At 35.6% G+C, this 23,773-nt stretch overlaps 1 protein-coding gene across 6 annotated transcripts in view; it reads right to left on the minus strand.

Moving 5' to 3' along the window:
* Positions 1-23,773, minus strand: part of SMG1 (SMG1 nonsense mediated mRNA decay associated PI3K related kinase) — a 98,237-nt gene that overhangs the window by 41,134 nt on the left and 33,330 nt on the right. For all 6 annotated transcript variants that reach the window (XM_081298537.1, XM_081298539.1, XM_081298536.1 and 3 more), the window contains 23 exons: positions 23,571-23,696; positions 23,075-23,147; positions 21,751-21,848; positions 20,369-20,542; positions 18,269-18,493; positions 15,900-16,001; positions 14,458-14,727; positions 12,667-12,797; positions 12,399-12,560; positions 11,950-12,068; positions 11,399-11,486; positions 11,210-11,311; positions 10,804-10,944; positions 10,049-10,248; positions 9,256-9,452; positions 8,925-9,089; positions 7,318-7,472; positions 5,907-6,049; positions 5,580-5,781; positions 3,712-3,821; positions 2,509-2,656; positions 1,973-2,132; positions 1,157-1,277 (listed from right to left, as the gene is read on the minus strand). In XM_081298537.1, coding sequence (XP_081154663.1) covers positions 1,157-1,277; positions 1,973-2,132; positions 2,509-2,656; positions 3,712-3,821; positions 5,580-5,781; positions 5,907-6,049; positions 7,318-7,472; positions 8,925-9,089; positions 9,256-9,452; positions 10,049-10,248; positions 10,804-10,944; positions 11,210-11,311; positions 11,399-11,486; positions 11,950-12,068; positions 12,399-12,560; positions 12,667-12,797; positions 14,458-14,727; positions 15,900-16,001; positions 18,269-18,493; positions 20,369-20,542; positions 21,751-21,848; positions 23,075-23,147; positions 23,571-23,696 — 3,412 coding nt within the window. The remainder of the gene's footprint in view (positions 1-1,156; positions 1,278-1,972; positions 2,133-2,508; positions 2,657-3,711; positions 3,822-5,579; positions 5,782-5,906; positions 6,050-7,317; positions 7,473-8,924; positions 9,090-9,255; positions 9,453-10,048; positions 10,249-10,803; positions 10,945-11,209; positions 11,312-11,398; positions 11,487-11,949; positions 12,069-12,398; positions 12,561-12,666; positions 12,798-14,457; positions 14,728-15,899; positions 16,002-18,268; positions 18,494-20,368; positions 20,543-21,750; positions 21,849-23,074; positions 23,148-23,570; positions 23,697-23,773) is intronic.

Consider the following 23,773-nt stretch of genomic DNA (forward strand, 5'->3'; position numbering starts at 1 on the left):
ACAAATAAAGCCACGAGATAATACTACACTCATAGCAATGATTAACTCCAGTGATTAAAATTAAAAAGACAAGCCAGGCATAGTGGCAAATGGCTGTAATCCCAGCAGCTTGGGAGGCTGGGGCAGGAGAATCACAAGTTCAAAGTGAGTTTCAGCAACTTAGTGAGGCATTTAGCAACTCAGTAAGACCCTGCCTTTAATAAAATATTTAAAAAAGAACTGGAGATGTGGTTCAGTGGTTAATTCCTCTTGGTCCAATCACCAGTACCCAAATAAATAAATAAATAGACCAACAATTCCAATGATGTAGAACAAATGGAACTTTTTTTTTCAGATACCAAAAGAATATAAAATATACAATATTTTATAAAATATACAATAAAAAATACACCACTTTCTAAGAAACTGGTACGCTATAAAGTCACAAGACCCAAGAATCTCACTCCTAGGCATCTTCTCAAGAGAAACACAAATATATGTCCACCCAAAGACTTGTACATGACTGTTCATAGTTGTTCAATTCTTAACTGCCCAATTAGGAAAAAAAGAAAACAAATTTCCATCAAAGGATGTAGAGACAAGCAAATGGTGACACATTTATACAATGTAATACTACTCCAAAAAAAAAAAAGCGAGGGGGGGGTGGTACCTTATTACTGATACATTTAACATGAGTGAAGAGAAGTCAGACACAGGAGAGCACATTCTATGATTACATTACATAAAACAGCAACAAAGACAAATCTATTTTATAGTGACAGAAAGCAAATCAGTAACTGCTCGGGACCAGGTGAATGATGAGAAGACTGAAGAAATAAGGGCACTTTCTAGGGGGAAGTAACTGTTTTGAATCTTGTATTGGTAGACATAAAAAAGACAGGCCCAAATTCATCAAACTGTACACTTTAAATGAATGAGTTGTATGTCAATAAATCTAATTTTCAGAAAAAGAAGACAACTTACCTTTATTTTTTTTTTAAAGAAAGAGTGAGAGAGGAGAGAGAGAGAGAGAATTTTTAATATTTATTTATTTTTTTTTAGTTCTCGGCGGACACAACATCTTTGTTGGTATGTGGTGCTGAGGATCGAACCCGGGCCGCACGCATGCCAGGCGAGCGCGCTACTGCTTGAGCCACATCCCCAGCCCACAACTTACCTTTAATTTTCTCCAACAACTGATTCTGGTACATAGTGTATCTTAAGGCCTGCATCCATGGCCTCACGTCGTGCTGTTTGCATGAACGCAAAGCTTCACTGAAGAGGGGAATAAGACAGTCCTGCCAGAGAAAAGCCAAGATTGCTTAATGTAAAACATTGCTCCCTGCATATTTGTGGACACACTGCTAATAAGTCCAAGTCTCCAACACAATCAGCTGCTTCAGACTTATTTCAGTTTCATCCACTAAGCTATCCTCTTCCATCACGTACCTTCCAGCACAAGAGGCAAGTACATGCTAATGGAAACTTTTATAAAAAAAATAAATACATATTAATGAGTTCAACTTATCAATATATTTGCCAATAAAGTAAGCACATTTCTATATAAAGCAGAAGCTAAATTACAGGAACATTAAAACTACTGCTTTATAACAGATTCTCATAAATTATAATTCTTGTGGAAAAGGCCCCCTGTATTTGAGTGAACTTTCCCCTATTTGGGAGGAGGGGTTTTACCCTTGATTCACACGAAAATAATAACTTGCCTCCAGGAAATATCTTTAGTATACTACCCTCCACCTGAGGGGAGGGCGGGGGAGGAGAAAAAGGAAAAATAAACCAATTAGCCATTCCTGAGATTAGTATCTTAGGTTCTTCTTCTCAAATGAAAGTCTGCCTTAAAATGGCATTTTAAATTTCTGAATTTACTAGTTTGCCTAACTATAAATGCTATTTTAAAAACTCAAAAATAAAGTTTTGTTCTATACTAATACCTATTATTATTCATAAAATAAAAAAATATACTTCTACACACCTCTGTTGAAAGTCTATTAGAAACTGTGTTCTCCAAAGCAGATGAGCAGTAGAGCTGTAAGGTACTCAGAACGGGCAAGGACTGGGAAACAGTTAATGTAGAAAGTCTCAGTGGTCCAATAGCTATGCGAGAGGTTTGCTTCAAGTACTTTACCACATTTCTGAAAGAAAATATTACTGTCAATTAATTAATGAAATTCTTCAACTTGTAACCACTGAAGTAATAATGCAGTTGTTAAGATGCTATCATTTGGCATCAAAAATTGGAAAAAGATGAGTAGCCTGCTCCATAGTAAAAGAGATAAATACGTCAAGACATTTGCTTTTGGGAATTTTAATTTATAGTTTCAGCATAAGTATGTATTGGTGCATGACATTCACATATGGTATGACTTCCACCACTTAAATTAAGCTATCAGGACTGGTATTTAGCAATCCAGCAACTGTCTCCTCCTGATTGACTGCCTCGGTCCCAAGTAGGCACACTCATCATATGATACATATAATGCACATTTACCTCCTTCAGAATGAACTTACTCGGTTATAGACTGCCACTTCTGATCCTGTTCTATGTGGTTTAAAGCAGTTGCCAAACAAACAGAGCTTCTCAACAACTGAACTTCAATGGATTTCTGAAGTTCCCTTGGATCTGGGCTTAACATGTTAGGAAGTAGTTTTTTCATATCTAAAGAAATCAAACAAATTTCATTAACTTGCTTTAAGTACACAAGAGTGATAATGGGGCTCGGGTGGCTCAGCATAGAGCGCTCGCCTCACACGTGAGAGGCCCTGGGTTCGATCCTCAGCACCACATAAATAAATAAAATGGAGATACTGTGTTCAAATACAACTAAAAAATAAATATTTAGGAAGAAAAAAAAGAGTGATAATGTATTTTGGTAGTACTTTTAAAAAATCACTAATGAATACTTTCTTTCATTTTTCAGTTCAGGTGGCTGAACACTGTAATTAAGCATTTCTGACAGTTATATAAACATTTTTACTTCCTATAAAATTATACCTCACAGGGCTGAGTATGTAGCTCAGCAGTACGGCACTCTGCACATGTGAGGCCGTGGGTTTCATTCCCAGTACCTCAAAATATATAAATAAAAATAAATAAAAAGGAATTAAACATCACTTCCCTAAAAACTCTATAAGTCTGGGGCTGGGGTTATAGCTCAGTGGTAGAGTGCTTGGCCAGTATGCGTGAGGCATTAGGTTCAATCCTCAGGACCACAAATAAATTAAAAAAAAAAATAGTTCCATCAACAACTAAAAAGTATTTTAAAAAAAATCTCTAACTCTACCTACTATTTAAAGATGCAAATCTATAGATCTAATCAACAAATGACTACCTAATATTAACACATGAAACTAATATTTTACAAAATGTTCCACTTGTAACAAAGGTCTTAGTGTACCACTAAGACGAAAATCAAGAAAAATATTTACCTTACACACTGCTTTGCACCTTTTCCAATAAAATGTCTACATAAACTTCAAAAGTATCTCTGAACAAATCTCAAAATATATAGCTTCTTTTACTTTACACAATTTTAACTGTTTTTCATTTACCAAATCAAATGTTAACAGAATCCTAAAATTTATAGTTTCACTCACATGGGTTAGTACCCCCAAAGAAATGTACAATAAATTCCGAATTGTCTAGGAAAATATAGTAAACCAAACATTTTCAGCAACTTAAAAATATTAATATAAAATTATTTTCTCAAATACCTATTTTTTCTTTAGATCCTCCAGCGAGCAGATTGATATTTTCTCCTGGTAACAATTCTAATTGCTCAGTGCATTCAACAAATTCTCCAGACTCAAAGCTGCTTAGTGATCTGCAATTAAGATATTGGTCAGCTTGTGTTACACCCCATCTAGCCCACAGACCCACTGGAAAAAAGAACAAGTTCTAGAAAAAAGCCTGGTGCACAGCATTATTCTGAAGAAAGGTCTTTCAAAAAAGTATGTTAACATTTTTATTTTGAAGATGTGACTATGATCTTAATTACCACTGAAATGAGACTGACAAACAGGAAAATCACAAAACATTCAGTTGATGTGCTCATCCCTCTGTCTCTCCTCCCTCTTTCCATGTGTTGCAGACTATTCTCCTGGGAAGCCGATTCAACACACTGCACACAGTGGCTTCAACACACACTGTCTCCAACTTGTCCCTTGGAGCCCCACAGGCCTCACTCCCATCTAAAGCCTGAGGCCCTGGAGGTCTCCCATCTCAGCCTGTGCCTCACTTAATTTCCTGCCTTCTTTTACCTCTGGCATCCCTTCCCCCCACTCTTCTTTTCACTGTTCTTCCTCAAACCCATATCTTCTTTGAAGAGTTCTTCCTTCCCATTTCCTCACTCTGAGAAATGAGGACACCTCTGAAACTTTCCTATGCCCTGCAGCATCAAGGCCAAGATAAGAGCCTCACCCTCCAGGCTCCATATCACTACTTTCTTGTCCTCATTCTGTTCCCAATCTCACACAGCCGCTGTCCAACCAGAACAGAATTGGTTTCTCAGTCTTTCTTCTACTTTTGCCTATCCCCCCTCACTGTGTCCCTTCCCTTATCACTTAGCCTGAAGTCAGCACTAGAAATGTTCACCATGTGATGTACTTTGTCCCTGCTGCTACGGACATCAGTACAACCACTGGCCTCAGGTGAGCTTGGTGACCTGTTACGATTTGGTGACCAACACACGTATCATTCCTGCCATTACAGGGGCTGGGATCTTCTCTAGGGCATGTGCCTCATGTCCCCACTATGTATGGTTCTATCCTGTCAGCTAATGACTGACTCCACAGGCTTTAGTTTTCTCTACCATTAATACAATCTTCCACATGCACATTCAAACTATGTCTGTGTTCAAGTTTAACTGTTCTCCTTGAGGCACAGAGAGGTGAGGTCTAATCAATCCCTCTGTCAATGTACTTTCTCTGTTTTCTTCAACCTGTTTTAAAAGGTTAGGATGCATGTCTGTTTTATGTCCTACTATATCCCACTGCTCGGTGAAGAATTACCCATTAACCTGTTTACCAGGGGAAGGCAAGGATAGCATACAAAGTCCAGTGACCTTTATCCTTCCAGCCATGTGTCTGGATACTCTCAGAGATACAGTGAGTACTTAATTTTCAATCACAGGATTAATCAGTGAACAGAGGAATGAGAAGAAAACAAAGAGTTTAATTTACAGATGTTCACAAACATTTCATTAAAACAAATGCTTCTATGTATTCAAAACTAATTTAGAAAAAAGATATCATATGTGATCCTTTCTAAAGCAGTGATAAATTTCTAAAGCAGTGATAAAATATAGTAAACCAAACATTTTGAGCAACTTGTCCATTAAAAATATTAATTTAATATTTACTGGTCTACTTCCCATTGCACAAATACCTTCCCCTCCTCCAGTGTTGGGTTGCCACTGTTGTTAGTTTACAATGATAGTATTATCAGAAATATAATCATGTATGAGTAGTTATGACCAATTTTAATATTTCTCTGCTGCAAAATAAGATTTTACAGTTGTTTGGAAATTCATTTTAACAAGGTTAAGTATTATAATTAATAAATGAAAAGAAAAAGTCCTTACTTTATATAGTTGAAATCAGCTTTCAGGTTGAGGGAAGTACTACTGGTGCTCTTCTTCAAGTCATGGATTGCATTCTGCCACTCCTGTACAGCCGCCCAATCAGCAATTGAAATGTAGCATTCACATGCTTTATTTCCTAAATAATTTATAACCTCAGGGGAAGAGTCAGTTGGTTTGGACAGCACAGTTTTCCTGGATTCACCTGAGTGAAATATTTCATAAAATTAGGAGAGAACCAGAACATTGTGAATATATCAAAGAGCATAGAACCCAAAAACATATACTAAAACTATCAACACAAAATACATGACTATAACTTTTGCTCACCATTCAGAGAATGTTTGGGACTGGCACTGTTGCGTCCAACATTGGCCAACGTGAGAACAGATTTGTCAAAGCTGGAAATGCAGCAATCGACGCCTGTCATGGCACAGAGGTGCTCCTGGTATTCCACAGAGGCTTTTTCAAACCTTAAATGCAAATTGAAGCAGTCTTATTATAAATGCCCTCCTTCACTTCCTCCCAAAAAGGTGAAAGAACAAATTACTTACTGACTTGAACTCAGATGAATTAACAGTTGGGAAAAAGGGATAATTAGGATCTCTCCCTTGCAACAAATGAAAATGAATTCAGAGACAGTGAAATATTGAAAAAATATGAGTGTAAAATACTATTGTAAAATATGAGTGTAGAGAACACCAAGAAATAACTGGTATCTATGTGTATAAAGTCTACAAAGAAGAAAAAAATACAAAAGAAGAATCCATGAAGTAACAAATCTATACGTAATGACATTCTGGGTATCCAAAATACAATGTGTACTACAAACAAATTTACAAATCAAGAAACTGGACAGCATCAACAATCTTAGTGCATAATAAAATCTCACAAATAAAGGGTAAAAATGAGAGGCCCATGAAGACATAATCCATGCTCTGAAATACCACAAATGCTCAATGGAAAAAGTTCTACCACTATACATTAATGAAGTACAAGTATTTTCATTCTTGGTGGCAGGAATCTTGTTTCTCAGTGACCCTCAGTATTCATAAAGATGAAAGGAAATGGGATACTATATGGTTAAGGACATAAATCAGAGTCATCTTCTCTGTGAAGTAACTTATGAAGATGACTTTCATAAGTCATCTGGTCTACAGCCTTCCTTCTAGTAAACACCTTGTAGGAATGAATTCAAAGAAAGTAATCAGAAATATGTGCCTGGGCTGTTTCTGTGAAGAGGAAAATACTACACATGAAAGTCTTACAAACAAAATCAAAGTTAACGGGAAAATGATGAGCAATTATTTCTTTATTTTCCCAAATTTTCAAGATTTATTTGAATTAACATAAATAGACAGGGATTACTATGGTATATGTTCCTTTACCTAGGAAATCAAATGAGTTTAAATGTACAGTTCACAGTACTAATGAGAAATACTCTAGCAATACAGGGTAAATTGCACCAGGATCTGATTTAAAAGCATTTATAAAACAAATGACTGGCAGACTTTGTTTTCCAGCAAGGTCTCTCACTAATTCCTAAATAAGAATGGCATTCCAGTAATGCTGCTAATTAAAGAACAGACTGAGTTGCCTTCTAGTGAAATGATTTTATCAGAAGTTTCAATTGCTGAAATTGAACAAAGCTGCTTTAACATTTAACTACAATGCTAGCCAGCAATACAAAGGATTTAAACACAAAGCAATCCTATTATCAATTTCTTTTCTTCCAACTTACCTCCCTTCAGCCTGCTGGGCCACCGAGTTAATCCAGAGAAGATTTTTCCCAACAATGGAAGATGACCAGACAGCAATTCCCTGTATAGCTTCAGGACAATGAAGTTCACACAGTGCTTCTACCACCATCATAATGGTTACTTCCAATTCATTCCCCTGAAAATAGCATTTAGAAAAACTTATCACAGACCTCAATACATTCAAAATTCAAATTCCAGCTGGGGGTGTAACTCAGTGGTATAGTGCTTGCCTAGTGTGCACAAGGCCCTTCGGAACCACAAAAATAACAAAGCAAAACCCTACCAAATTTACAACTACTCATCACAAACTAAGCCTAAGGTCGAATGTTTTTAGCAAATATTTTCACATTATTAACTTACAGTTCTTAAAAGTCACAACAAAAGCGACATGTGTGTAAAGAGCAGAGAGGGAGGACAGAAGGATGGGAATGATATTGATCAAGTGATATTGTTATATTGTGTGTATGTATAAATATATAACAATCAATCCCATCATTATGTATAACTTTAACGCACCCACTTCAAAAAATGTGAAGAGGGGAAAAATCATAACAAATGGTGAATGATAGGGCTGGGGTTGTAGCTCAGTGGTAGAGCACTTGCCTAGCATGTGTGAGGCACTGGGTTTGATTTTCAGCACCCCATGAAAAATAAAGGTATTGTGTCCATCTACAACCTTAAAAAAAAAAGACTGACAGAACTTTAGCAGCACAGGAGTATTAGCTTTTACGTTCTCCCCTCAAAAAAGTTGCCTAAATTTTTAAAGTAAACAAAAACATAATTGTAGTTACTTGAAGAGTTTCTAGTTTTTTAAAATATAATTTGTCAAAATAATTTTTATTAATTTAGAGAAGAAAATCAATATCTGTAAAAGAGAGACTCTCTTTTGGGTTTCTTCTTGTAGTCACCATGAGTGATTGATTGCTTTTTTATTTCCTCTTCTTAGTTTCACATTCTTCTTTGTTCTAAAACTTAGACCTACATCTACCTTTGACAATCATGGTATGTTTTATTTTTCCTGATGGGGCAATAACTTATATAATGCTGTTTAGTTTTATACTACTGATGTGTTGGTGAATTTTTAAATTGTGTCCTAACTGCAATAAATTATAAGAACTAAGAAAACAAAAGTTGCTAAATATTTAACCTGTGGCTTCTCTAGTAGTTATACTTTGAGTAAACAAAAAGTAGACATTAAAAAGAAACATGAATTAATGAATGATTAAATTTGTGTCTTTGAATACTGACATTAGATTAGTAAATATTTTATTAGTTTTGGATTGCAGTTATTGTAAACATACATGTAACAAAATTACTCAAGCATTTTTACCTACGTTATAAAATTATTTTTTCCATAGAAAAATTTCTTATAATTACCCTTAAAGCCCCAGCCCTTAAGCATACGATGTGCACATTTTCAGTATGTTTTATATGGAAAACATAAATAGGTGACTTTGGCAGTCTTCCCTTTTGCAAGCTTTGGAAATAAGTTTTAGCTTATTTTACCTAAAGTTTAAATCATAGCAAATAAATTAAACCCAACTTTCTCCAATGAAGATTTAAAATGAATCCCCAACACATCCTTTACCTGAGACAGACTATTTGTCTTCATTTCTGTAAGCAAATCAAAGCCGTGTCTTACTGTCACAGCAGGCTGGCCTGCCAACAATCCAACCCTCATAATGGACAGGCGGATCCTGGTTAGCCAGTCCTGACAAGTCTGACGATTGGTATAGAAAAAAGTCCTTATGACCTTAATAATGAAAGGAAAGAAGAGTTCAACACTGGTTCAAATTACAGGCATAGATCTCACAAATACACACACACACACACAAATCTATAGTGATTTCAGCTTTGTATACAGTACCATGTTTGACAGTGCAGCTGCTACAAGGCAACACTATCCCACTGAAACCAACCTTAGGTGGTGATGTTAAGGCATTAGCACATCCTTCATATGCATTATACATTAATTTCTCCAAATTTTCCAGATACTGGAGAAGAAGAACAAGTCTAAGCTGGTTGCTACTGTGCCCCTCATCATTGTCAGCAGTTGTCCACTGGCTAACATCTTGATCAGGGTTTAACGTGTGAGCTGCAAGACTTCTAATGATACCTAAAAGCAAAAACAACATTCTAAAGTAAAATTATTCTTTTAAGGTTTTATCTATAAGTAAGTGGGAACCCTCTCTGCTTGTCTATCCATCATTTAAGAAATTAAAAATCCCAACATAAAGATGATTTTTAATTTTAGGGGAAAAAGATGGTTTCTCCATATAAATCCCCTAAGGTTTTGAACAAAAAAAGAAACTCCAGTACCCAATATAGTTATTCAATGAAAGCTGATCCTTTTCTCCACCCCCACCCCACCCCACCCCCGCAAACCGGTGACTGAACCAAGGGCACTCTACTACTGAGCTACAACGGCATCCCTTTTTCACTTATTGAGACAGGGTGTCTCCAAATTGCCAAGGCTGGTCTCGAACTTGCTGCCTCAGCCTCCTACGTAGCTGGGATTATAGGCATGATCCACTTTGTCCAGCTCAATGAAATCTTATTCTAACAAATTTATCTAAAAATTACTTACAAGATGCAAAGAAAAAAAATATACTCTCCAATCTTTATTTTAACAGATAAATTCATCATATCTGATTCTAAATCTTTGAATGTTATCTGCATTGCAAAGTTCCAAGAGCAAGAAGAGCTGGTTACCTTCAATTGTCTGGAAGGTATCCTGAGCTCTGCCTAATGGAGTTCTCAACTTAGAAAGGACGGTGAACTGTGCTGCTTCCCAAATAGCCCACTGCCAAAGCACAGCATCAGTCTTTAGAAGGTTGCGGGGAATTGTTGATTGGTCACGTTTATCCAGTCTCTGGCAGCTATAGAACAATCTTTCTAACCAATTGTCCTTCCTGGGAAAAATAGTTTCATATTTAACAAACAATAACAACTTCATTTTAAACATCCAAAACAATTACAAGGGGAATGGAATGAAGAACTATAATTTTTTTCTACGAAAATAAGACAAAACCTATGAAATTGGGGGGCACTATATTCTCATCTCTCATTTTAAAATCTTTGTTAAAGCAGATGGGGTATGGTATGGGTGAATTATCAGGGTAAATGGCTCATTACAATTTGGTGGACAAGATAAAACTCATCCAATGAAACCAAGCATCTTCATAGTATCTCTGCCCCCACCCACTCCCCAAAGTGTTGAGGACAATCATATCACTTACTGTCAATCAATTTCACCACTGAATTTCAAGGGCCACTTTTGTTTCTACAGATGCTATCTTCAAAGCAAATTTCCTATTGATGAAAACTAAAATGACCCACTTGAGAAGATTGTTACTTTCTATCTTGCCACATTGGACCCATTTTCTCCTCAAAACTTGGTGTAAGATCAAGATATTCCTAAAAAAAAATCACTTTTTCCAGAAGAAACAGTCAAAGAAATGTCTTACCCTGTTCTATGAGAGTTCCCATACAAAATAAAACTAATAACATCAGAGAAATCTTGTGGATGGAATGTATTACTTGGTGCTTTACTCATGTGACTTCTTAATGCTAAAGAAATTTCTTGAATTTCTGTATGATTGTTATTGCTGTAGACAGAAAATGAAACCATTGTCAAGCAAAATATTTTGGATAAAAGATCAACACATCCTGTAAATGGCTATCTCCTAAGTTGAAGTAAAAAAGATAAAACTGACTTTAAAATGAACACAGAGATGTTGGAACCTCTTAATCATTGAGAAGAGGCATTATGTGAGAAGTGGTACTAATACACTAATATGGCAATTTGCCTTTTCCCAAACTACACGATTTTTAGGTAGTAAAATTACAGTGCTCCAAAAAATATTGTTTTACCTTAGAACAACATCTAAAGGAATTGACTTCAACAGCTTTCCAAAGGCTTGTCGAATTCGAGTTCCACTATGGACTAGTTGAACACGGCAAACATCAACACACCTATGAAAAAGGAAAAGGACAAAGCAGATGTGGTAACATTCCTAAGTCATTAGGGCAGAGTCAGAAGACACAGTCTCTAGTTCATACCTCTGCAAGAGATCGTCTGGCAAGGAGGAGGACAGAGCATGCAGACTGCTGCATGCCTGCAGACAGATATTCACATCTTCAACAAGGGCTATGAAAAATGAAAGGACAACTTACTTTCAGTGCACCACAGAAATCACACACCCAATGTCTTAATTTTCTGAATCCATTCATAGAGTCAACAAACAGGGAACACCTGCTATAGACTATAGGCACTGTTGCCTGGAATTCTCACTGTGGTAACATTTAGGAAAATGATACATTGAACAAAATTCACTTAAGCTAACCCATCTTCATACAAAACTTTTTATGGGGGAAAATTGAAAACTACATGGAATGGATTAACATTCACATAAGCTTAAAAATGTATCACTTAAAACAATTTTGTTTTCAAATACTTACAAATAAAAAAAAAAAATCAAGCCTGACTGTATAAATGTCATTAAAATGAGGATTATAAACTTTAGGTCAGGGGAAGTGCTCAGCTGTCTACTTCCATCAACAACTATTTCTTTTTAAGGGCTGATAAAAAGTAAAACATCTGAGTCTCTTACTGTTGGCTAAAAGGCCTTTGGAAAATTTATGAAAAGATGGAAGAGAGAACAAAGGTGCATATGTTTCCGACTTCTTCATTAAAACAGCCACTTCCAAAGCCCAAGTCATTAACAGTTTCCTGAAACAAAATAAACACTTGATTTCATATTAAAAAAAAATACAAAAGAACTCTCTTTTTCTTAATTTTGGTTTTTCTAAAGATGTCAATAACAAAAGTTCAAATTACAAACCTTGCTTTTACAAAATGGTGGGGTGCCTTTTAAGAAACCCTCCCCAAAGTAGCTTAAATTGTAGCAAAGAATATAAAGTAATAAAACCAAATTATAAAGTGTTTTACAATGAAGACACTGCTCTCTCACCTCTGTAATCAACATTTCTAATTTCCAAATTATAAAGGTGAATGAAAATAGTCTGGAAGAGTTAACATTAAAAATTATTAATTATTTACCTTGTATCCTGGTTAAGGTTATCTTTCTTCAGCAATATTCCCAGAAGATTTAATATAATTGAGAAATGTTTCTTTGTAGCTGTAGTTACAGTACTAATCACAGCTCCATCAAACAAAGATGGGGAGGAAGAACTAAGGCTACTAGATATAAAGTGATCATGCCTGAAAGAAAAAAGTATAGCTCACCATTTCATCTTCAATTAAAAAAGAAACAAGCAAGTTCAAAAAATATTTTTTTTTTCTTATGAAAGGTTTGTCGGTACAGTACCTGGTACAATGGGAATACAACGTGTAGAGGACTGCATACTGAATGGCAGGGAAGTGAACAGCCAGGTCACTGTGCACAATCATCAGATTCTTACTCAGAAGTGCAAAGACAGTTGGAGACAGCGCCCACATCTGACAGTATACGAAAGAAAGTATATTTATTCTCCCTCCAAGACACACACACAAGCATACAAAGAGTTTATCCTTCAAAATAAGTCTGGACACTATTTTTTGAGATGGGGTCTCACTATGTTGCCCAGTCTGGTCTTGAACTCCTGGGCTTAAGCAATCTTAACTCAGCTTTCCAAGTAGATGGAACTACGGGTGCCCATTACTGCACCCAGTTGTAGACATTTCTAAAACAAAAATAAAATTTAGATCTGGAAATAATTGCACTAAACCTGGGGTCTCTACAAACAGTTTTCCTAAAGATTAAGACAGCAAATGTTAGGCTTTGCAGGCTGTAGAGCATCTGTTACAACGTGACAACTCCTCAACTCTGCCACTACACTGAGGAACAGCTACAGACAAAACATAGGAATGAGAACTGATGTGTCCTGATACAACTTTACAAAACAGATGCAGAGAGAGTAGTGATGATCACACAATTCCTAACACACTAAAATTCACTCAATTGTACATTTTAAATGAGAACTGCATAATATGTAAAATAAACCTTAGTAGAGATTAAAAAAAAAAAACAGGAGCTGGACTGCATTTGGCCCACAGTTCAAAATCTAAGCAAAGCCCTTTCTACCTTTTGGTATGGTAGCCTGCACTTCCTTAATTTTTTGACACACTTCAAATAGCAAAGTGCCCTGTCAAAAACAAAACAAGGCACATCTCTGAACTCTGCCTTTTCCATCCTTTCCTTTTCTGCTACTATGAAACGCCATTCCACCTGACTGCACTCTTCTCACCCTTTCTCCCCTTGTTTCCAGAATAAGGGACACAAACCTCCTCTAATCTGGGGGACACAATGTGAATTCCTCAAAGATCAAGCTTTTGTATGTAAAGAAGGGAAAAGTCTAATAAAGCACCCAAACATAATCTGACACTGGCTATGAGAGAAGCAGCAGCTGTGAGATGGTACAAGTCAACCTGGTCACACAATATGGGGAGCAAACACAAAAAGATGAGATTATGACTTTGCTGTCTTCTCTTAGAAAACATTCCTTAATTATATCACATTACTTTCTATTAAAATTAATGTTTTCAACTCTGCAAGGTTCAAAAGGAGGAAAAAATATATACACCACAGGCAATAATTATAAATCAAAAGCAGGGCTACTTTAAATTTCTTAAAGGAAAAAACAAACCTTTATTGTTATTCTAAAAAAGAATACATAAATATTCCTAGAGAAAAACAGGCAATTAAAATATGAGACCACAGGTAAGTACTATCTTTGGTGGAGGAAAAGGAAAGGAAAAGAGTATCAGAGCAAGAAAGAGACTGTACATTAAAAGAATTAAACAATAAATAAATTTAAAAAAAAAACACATTTGAGCTGTGGAAAATGCTGACAAATTTTCCCTAAGCTGCTATTTGTTATAGGAGAAATTCATGAAAAAATATTTTGAAGAAATATAAAATATTTTTTTAAAGGAAAACAGCTATATCCAATGACACAAAAACATTCCTGCCAATTTCATTTATCCATGCATGTCCTAAGTATGGCCATTTGCTACAGACTGTTTCTGCTGACATAACAACATGATATTAAATAAAATATGTAAATATGCAAGAAGGCTTAACCAGGCATAAAAACGGTCCTTACAATTAGGAACTCACCCCGATTAATGAGTTTTTAGCATTTCCAATTGTAGTCAGGGCACTAAGGTCAAATATGACCACAAATTTTGCATTGTCTACATTGAATACATGATTCTTAAAAGCTTCATGTTTTATTTCTGAACAAGCATCAGGAAGTTGTAGACTATGTAGCAGGTTGTTTAGGGCACAAGTCATTTCTCCCAAAATTAATTTATAGGCAGTCTCCAAAACAGGAATATTCTTCAAGCTGAGCACTGCTTGATAAACAGCATGAGCTACAGCGACAACCTGAGAAAGAAAAATTCAGGGAAGTAATAACAGAGAATAAATCTTGTAAAATTATATGGGAAACAAATCATTATCTGCATAGTGCTGATGATACACATCAATTTAAGACTGATACAGTCAAGATCACCTAAAAATGCTAGCTGTTGGGTTTTTTTTTTTAACCTACCTCTAGGGAACTTAAACACATTAGTGATTAGCAAAAAAAATAATAATAATAATAATTCTTTTTTTTTGCTTTGATTTTGTAGTATTAGGGATTAAACCCAAGGTGCTCTACCACTCTGAATGCTCTACATTCTCAATCCTTTTTATTTTGAGATAGGGCCTTGCTAAGTTGTTGAGGCTGGCCTTGAAGTTGCACTCCTCTGGCCTCAGCTTCCCAAGTTGCTGGGATTACAGGCATTCACCACCATACCTGGCTTAATGAGCTTTTTTGGTCCTTAAACAGGTTATAAAGCTTTATTACAAATAGGACACTCTGAATCAAAACTGCCAATATCAAATTTCTTAAATAGCCATGTTTAAAACAAGGTCAACATCAAAAGACATGTACAAATGGCAGTTTAAGATTGATTCCCCCACCCCCTTGGATGGTGGGTAATATTACTGAGGTTTAAACCCAAAGATGCTCTACCACTGAGCTATATCCCCAGTCTGTTTTCTTAATGGTACTGGGGATTTAACTGAGAGCTATTAACTAGTCAGTCACATCCTTAGGTCTTCTTATTTTGAGACAGGGTCTCACTAAGGATGGTCTCGAACTTATGACATTCCTATCTCAGCTTCCCCAGTTGCTGGGATTACAGCCATCAGACACCACACCCAACTTGATTTTCCTGCCTCTACTTGGAAAGTCTGTAGTGGATATGAATAGGGGTTAGCTAAGAAGCTAATAACTTTTATTTTCAAAACACACAGTACTTCTGAAATTATAACTTTATAAATACATCTACTGTTTTTATCTTCAAGAAAATTTACTAAAACAATGTGAAGATTATCTGGCACATCATTAAGGTATATATTACAATAATAAATATTAAAGTAATCATTGCAATCACTGTATTCTAAATGAAATATTTCATTCAGTTTCACTTATGTAGCATACTAAGCAACATAAGTCCAACACTTCAATGATGGAAGTTATTTTAAGTCATCGTCAAGGTATCACTTACCTCTTTTTCTTTATGATATCGTAAAAACAGGAGTTTGGATGATGGTATAAACAGCTTTTCTACAAATGATGATGGAAGTTTTGTATTTATCTGTTCAACAATCTAAAAGAATAAAATTTTTCAAATGAGCTTATCAGGTCACAAAAAGACATGGAGAAATTTTAAGTGCATATTGCTAAGTGAAAGAAGGCAACCTAAAAAGGCTATTACTAGGTGTATGAGTTCTGGATGGTGTCGAGCCTGGTTCTGGAGGATCCGTCACAGCCAACTATCAGACCTTTGAACTCCCAGGACCTAAACTTTCAGCCCCGTCTCATGTACTTTTCTGGGGGACTATGCTGATCAGGAGTGAACTCAGAGTTGGCCCACCATGAAGTGGAAGAAAGTTCTTTAATACATGTCCCTGCTGCTATATATCTTGGCAGCAAAGACACTAATTCTCTGGCATTTGCAGGAGTGAAATGTACCAATAGAAAATACTGGAAGCAAAAATAGTAAAATATAAAGGCTGAAAAGAAGAAGCAATCAGAGAAGAAAGATAACCAAAGGGAAATTGAAGGTTCTGCCATTCAGGTGTCAGCTTGGGTGGACTCCAGCAGAGGAGAAAGAGAAGACAGACAATTACTGAATGATAAGTCAGAAGATAAATTCCTAGTCTATACGTTTAATTTCAAGTAGTATGAATTTTTAAATGCTTTTGAAAGGATCAGAATTTTGTTTATTAAAATGCCTTTGTAAAAATGGAGGGTAGGCTATTACTGCATGATTCCAACTACATAACCTAAAAAAGCAAAACTATGGAGAAAGTAAAAAGGTCAGGGACTGCCAAGAGTTTGAGGTGAAGAAAGTAAGAGAGATGAGTAGTTGGAACACCAGGGATTTCTAGAGCAGTGAAACTACTATGTATGGTACTGTAATAGTGAATATTTGTCATTATACATCTGTTAAAACTCATAAATAGGCCAGAAGCACTGGCATGTGCCTATACTCCCAGCTACTAGGGAGGCTGAGAAGACAGAAGGACTAATAAATTCAAGGCCAGAATGGGCCACACTGTAAGACCCTGTCTCAAAGTAAAACAGAATAGGGCTGGGAATGTAGCTCAGTGATAAAGCACTGGCCTAGCATGTGTGATGCCCTATATTTCACCCCCAGAATGGCACAGGGGGAGGGACCCCCTAAAATGTACAACAGAGTGAACACAATGTATAATACTGCTCATCAATTTTAACAAACATACCACTCTAACACAAGATGTTAATAAAGGATGACACTGCTGGAGGAGAGGATATATTAAAAAAACCTATACTTCCTGCACAATTTTTCTGTAAGCCTAAAAACTGCTCTAAAAAATAAAGTCTATTGATTTAAAAAAGAGTTAACAAAACTAAGCTATTATTTCAAGGGCTTTTCACAGTGACATTAAAGTGATTAGACATCCAAATAGGAAACATGCATTTTACAGTAAAACATGAGGATATTCTTTTTTTTTTTTTAACACTAGCAAAACTAGTATAACTTTGGCAGAAATGTTCTGCCGAATGTCATCTAGAATTTTCTTTAAAATAATAAACACAATTGGATGTCAGTTGTGGTGGAACATGCCTGTAAGGCCAGTGGCTCAGGAGGCTGAGACAGGAGAAATGAAAGTTCAAGGCCAGCCTCAGTAACTCAGAGAGGCCCTAGACAACTTAGTGAGACCCTGTCACAAAGTAAAAAACCAAAAAGCTCAGTAGTGAAGAGTCCCTGGGTTAAATCTTTGGTCTGCAAAAAAATTAAGCATAACTTTGATATAAATATTCAGCAGAATGTCATCTAGAATATTCTTAAAAATAACAAATACAGTTGGAGATGAAGGGCCGCAATGAGGGGGCAGGGTTAGCAGCCTAGATGAAACCAGATGGGCCATGTGTTTCTAATTATAGAAACTGAGTACCAAGTATGCAGCAATCCAATATGCTATTCCATTTTTTAGTGTTTTAGAATGATCATAATGAAAGGTGGGAGTTATTTATGGTTAAGAAATTAAAGGAATAAAAACTATCAAAGAAGTTTTATATGGACAACAAAACACAACAGTCTTTCAAAATAGCTATCAAGTACTTTCTCTCATATAGAACTTATTAGGAGTATTGAAGAGGCTGAGATGGGAAAAAAAAAAAGGTAAAGCTATGCTGAGATGAGCTATTTCTATAAGTAAACAGATACTAGGAAAAAAGCCTACAAGATTATAAAAATAAGACTTTTCAATGCACTAAAAAAAAAGTCATTAATAACTTTTTTAAAGCCCATAATTTCTTCCACACATATTTAAATTTAAGGGCCTAAATAAACATATTAAAAAGCAGCAAAAACAATAATTCACATACCAATGTGAGTAAATTCAAGACTGAGATGATATAATCAGTACCACAAGTCTGGCAATTCTCCAGTTGGTCTAATCCATATGTAATGACCATGTCACAATGTATAGTCATGCTAGGATCCAAGCTGCCGAGCAAAACACCAACACACTCATTAGCAGCTGTCAACACAGCCTCAGAAAAAAACACTTGGTTTGCAGCCGTCACACATCTCATTACTCTGTACAGAACCTGCAAATGGGGAAAACAAGCAGCTTTTTAAAAAAACTCACATGCTTCCACAAAGCAAGAAAATATTTTCTATTTAACTCAGCTTCAACTGAAAACTAACTTCTTTCCTTGCCAGGAGTCTCTCAATCTCCTAGATCTCAGTAGCTGAGTAATAAGAGTATCTTTACTACTTAATGCAAAAAGTGAAAAATCCCCAAAGTATTATTGTGACAGAAAATGGAATCTGCCATCTGTATATTACCCTTCTTCATCTCTCCCCAAAGTCACAGCATGGCTAATGCTCAGAGTCTTCATAATATTAACATGGGATAACCTGCTCACACTTACTGAAATGTAGCTCTTCAACTTTTGGTCATCAATCTTTTAAAACTAGACACCCAGTTCTCCTTAAGCTAGCAGTGATGTTCACATGCTGATGCTTGCTAGGCAAGTGCTCTCCCACTGAGTTATGCCCCCAGCCCCTGATGATCTCTTCTGAAAAGTAAGCATTTCTATGCTTGCCACATAATGCCTATTAAGGATTATAAAAATCAGGTGATTTCTGATACACACACACACACACACACACACACATGCAAATTCTGAATTGTAATGGTCAACACTTATGTACCAAATTTCCAATAAAAATAACTTAGGAAAGAAAACAACAGAACTGATATTGAAAAATATTTCTGTAATAGTCAATAGCAACTACATACAGGATTTTTTTAAAACCTATACAAAGATTCTGTTAAAATCATTCACAAATGCCTAAAAGACTCTCATAAAATAATATATTTAATATGTCCCCTTCCTTTCGTTTTACATCTGAGTTAAATGCCCTAATTTCAACTCCAACAGTCTTCAAACAACCACCTTTTAAACAGTAAAGGGGAAACAAATATTAAAACCATTTTGATCAGATTTTAAATGGTTTAATATATAACATGAAGGTTTAACTATCTTTAGCCTCTAACATTTCTGCTCCAATATACAATTAACTCACCAAGAACTATATATAATTAATATCCCATTTTATTTAGCATATATATAAATAAATACTCCTAAAAGCTAATGTTATATCCAAACAGTAAAGTTTTAATCATTTAGATTGAATCTTTTCTGACTATATGACATGTTGGTCTACTTTGATATTCAAACAGAGTACACTGGGGTTCATTTCTCCTCTATTAAAAACTGAGCCACTCACTGGACTGCAGTGCAACTAAGACTTGGGATCATTGTGTGACAAACTGGCTTTTTTTTTTTTTTTACCGCCAGCCTCAGACTACCATGTATTTTAAATTTATGTATCTTTAGACTTTAATGCCAGGCTATCAAAAGATACAATGAGTTTCATCCTGTAAGCTCAAATAAAATTCATTTGAGGCTCTCTTTTTAATATTTTTTAATTGTTGATGGACCGTTTTTTTAATATGTGGAGCTGAGAATTGAATCCAGTGCCTCACACATGCTAAGCAAGCATTCTACCACTGAATCACAACCCCAGCCCCAAATTTGAGGCTGTTTATAGTACACTATTCTTAATATGTTGAAAAGCTAAAAAAAACACTCAATAATTTTAAAACAAAATAATTGGTACATTTTAAAAAAAGAATAAACAGATCTTTCATAGATCAATTTATATATTTGTGAAAGATCTCCTAAAAGAAAACTTTGTGAACATTTAAAATTCCAGAGTGGTACTTTTTTATGGTGTGGGAAGTGGGCTAGAGTGGGTTTCCTTGCTTTTCTGGCTTAGAAAGTAACCAGGCACATATATCACACATGATAAACAAATGCAAGGTTAGTAACAGTTCACTAGGTATGAGAAGCATTCACAACACAAAACAATTTTGCTTTTGAACAACACCTGAAATTCTTAAAGACACTTACATCTGTTACATATGCCTCAGTAATTGGAGGACCCCGAATTGGGCTGAATCGTTCCCCAATGCTCCTCACCACAGTGCTAAATACTCGGAGAAGCGCTGCCAGCTTTGGTAATGATACTGATGGGGGAGGAACGTCTTCATCCACTGATTCCCCAGAGGCCACATGGCTGAGATCCTAGATATGAATTAACAGCATTCTTATTTAACCAGTATTTTTAATTTTTAAAAAACCTCCTATTTGTTAGTTAATTAACTTCACAATAGATTTTCACAAATTAAGAGAAAAGAATACTTACGACTCCAGATATAAAAATGGGTTTGTTTTATTTAAATAAACCCAGGTGAAACCAAATAGATTAAGGAAATACTCCCTACACCAACACATAGGCATTGAGAAAGATAATAGAAAATATACTATAGTTAAATATAAATGGAACTAGAAATCTTTGTCATTTCTAAATTGGTTTTCTGCTAATATCTTATTTTAGGTACTCCTTTAAGCCACGTACCAAAACCTAGGTATTCCACACCAATATTATGCCCAGGAAAAGTAAACAGAGAGCATTAAAAATTATAAGACTAGTCTACAGTTGCATCACCTACCTGGGGAAATAAGATACACTCAAAGGAAAAGATTATCTAATGAAATATTAGAACCAATATATTATCTACACATAATTTAGCACTAAAAAAAACAACAGAGAATTAAATGTTATGGAACCCCCAAAAAAATGTCTTTACAAACTACACAGGTGTCTTTTGAAAGGCAGACCAGCTATAAAGGTGGGCCAGGAATAAATACATTCATTCTACATGTTGGAGGCAAAGAAAAAAATGTGGAAGCAAAATATTCCCTTGCTTTGCTCTGAAAGAAAGGAAACATCAGCACAGGTAAAAAGCAGTGAAATCCTATTGGCTAGAAGTAGTAAAGGCATTAAAAAAAAAAAAAAAAAAAGATGAGGCTGTTTTGATGGGAGCACTTATACAGCCGCACAACCTGGATGAAGCCAAGGCTTAGATCCCCTAATGTGTGAGAGCAAAGTCTTTAGGGATCCCCCACCACCACCTGCAAAAGCATCAATTTGCCTTACTTTTAAGATTCTTTTGGTAACAAAAATAAGAATGAACTTCAGAAAATATATTATGAAAAATACTAGCTATCGAGTATTTCAAGTTTTGCAAAATATCACGCCTATAATTTTTCTTATAGCCTTTCTGAGAGCTCGAAAACAATATTTCAATGGTCTTGTAATTTCTGCTTAAATGTCAGGTGGCTTACATTATTTTCAAGTAAGTCTAGGACTGTTTTGAGACTTTTTATTTTTCATTTTTATTTATTTTTCCTTAACTGGCATTTTAAGAATTAACTTTCCAGATACTCACCTCAGCATATGCCTCCATGTCTTCTAGAAACTGACCAAGAAGAGTGGTAGAAAATGCAAGATCAGCTACCCAAAATGGCTCCAAACTCTGCAACCACCCTTGGAATCATATAAGAAATGTTAAAGAGTAGGCAAAATCAAAATTTAAAAGCGTATCTAGTTTCCTTTTTTTCTGGCAGTACTGGAGATTGAATTAGAATCTCACACATACTAGGCAAGTGTTATACCACAGAGCCAAATTCCCAGTCCTCTTTGAGAAACAGGCTGGCTAAGTTGCAGAGGATGAACTCAAACTTGTAATCCTCCATCTCAACCTCCAGGATTATAGAAATGTGCCACTGTGCCCAGCAAGGTATTGGATTTTTAAGTTGCCTATCCTTAAAAACATGCCTTACATCATAAAATTAGAACAGCTAACTATTAAACATGCTGTTCTGATCATGATTAAAGGCATTTTTCAGTGCTGCAGAAATAAACAATCTTCAGAAATTAAAATATAAATCTCATGCTCCTTTTTTTAAGCAGATTTAGCATCTATATTGTCACTACACACGATTCAGACTTAAATACCAATATGTACCATAAACCTAGCTTTCTTTTCTTTTATTTATTCATTTAGTTTTAGTTTTAGGTGGACACAATGTCTTTATTTTGCATTTTTATGTGGTGTTGAGGATCCAACCCAACACCCTGCGCATGACAGGCGTTGAGCCACATCCCCAGCCCTCAACCTGGCTTTCTAACCCAGGGCCACGTCTAGCTATCAAAAGTGTGAAAATGAGATCAGCCGTTCTCACTAGCAAGTCCTATTTTCAGCACTTTACGGCACCAAGTAAGCTAAGAGGAACTATAGCACATGGCTGACATGTGAAAATCAGTAGTGCTATCTTTCATGGAAGTCGAAAACAAACAAGCAAAACCATAAACATTTCTTTATCATTTATGACAATTCTCTACACTCATCCTTTCTTTTTTTTCACCTCTGAAGAAAAGAAAAAAAGAATCACAAATAACCAAGATAGTCCATCTTAAGTTTCAGGATATTGTTACCACCTATCTTTTCCTCCATGCTACAAATGATTCATGGTTAGCCCTTTCAATTTCTCATAGATACAACATTACACTCTGTTCTCCTACCCACTACTAACTACACAATTTTACTTCGAAAAAATCAATTTAACTAACATACAATGCTCAATTCTGATAACCACAAAATTCCCTCAAGCCATGATTTTTCTTGAATTATGAAGAAATGGTCTAACAGCTGGTCTTTGGAAGACCCTAACTCCTTCCCACAGTATTTAAATGACTAATATATGACTTACCAGACACCTGCTGTGTGAGTGAAGGTTTCTGAGTATGATCTATGTGCCATCCAACTAATATATCAACCGTATCCTTGATGAAGACAAAAAAGGAAAAAGCAAATTATTTGAAGGTGAACCAAATCATGATTTTAAAAAGACTCTGTTCCATCTACTTCTTCTATCTGTGAACCAAATCATGATAAAAAAAACTCTGTTCCATCTACTTGACATTACAGAAACTTAGGGGAAGAGAGAGATGGGAAAATAAAGGAACGCAGCTATGACAGTGATAAAATTTTTATCTTCTTCGAATATCTTTAGGCATCAATGTCAGAAAGAAAAATACAGTTGGTACTTTTTATAAAAGTAATACTATTACACCACTCAACCCTGGACTCAAATCTCTGTTTATAGTTAAGGGAGGCAGAAGCATCAGTTTCTATCTGATTCCCCAATTCCTCACACACAAACATCCCCTCAGCCCAACCTAAGAGAAGGAAAGTGGGGAACTCACCCTAAAATTAGTGCTGAAAATATGAGGGTAACATCGAGCCACCAAAAGAATGCACTTAACACATTTGCAAAGTAATTCTGGTGTATCCACATTTTCAAGAATGGACTGCAGGCTGGTCATTACAAGCTTAAAAATAAAAGTCACAAACCATGAACATTCAATAAAGTAGGAAGAAAACAAGGAAATTAGATTCATTATTTACT

This window comes from Spermophilus citellus (assembly GCF_964194105.1).
Source record: "Spermophilus citellus genome assembly, chromosome: 6".
Lineage (NCBI taxonomy): Eukaryota > Metazoa > Chordata > Mammalia > Rodentia > Sciuridae > Spermophilus > Spermophilus citellus.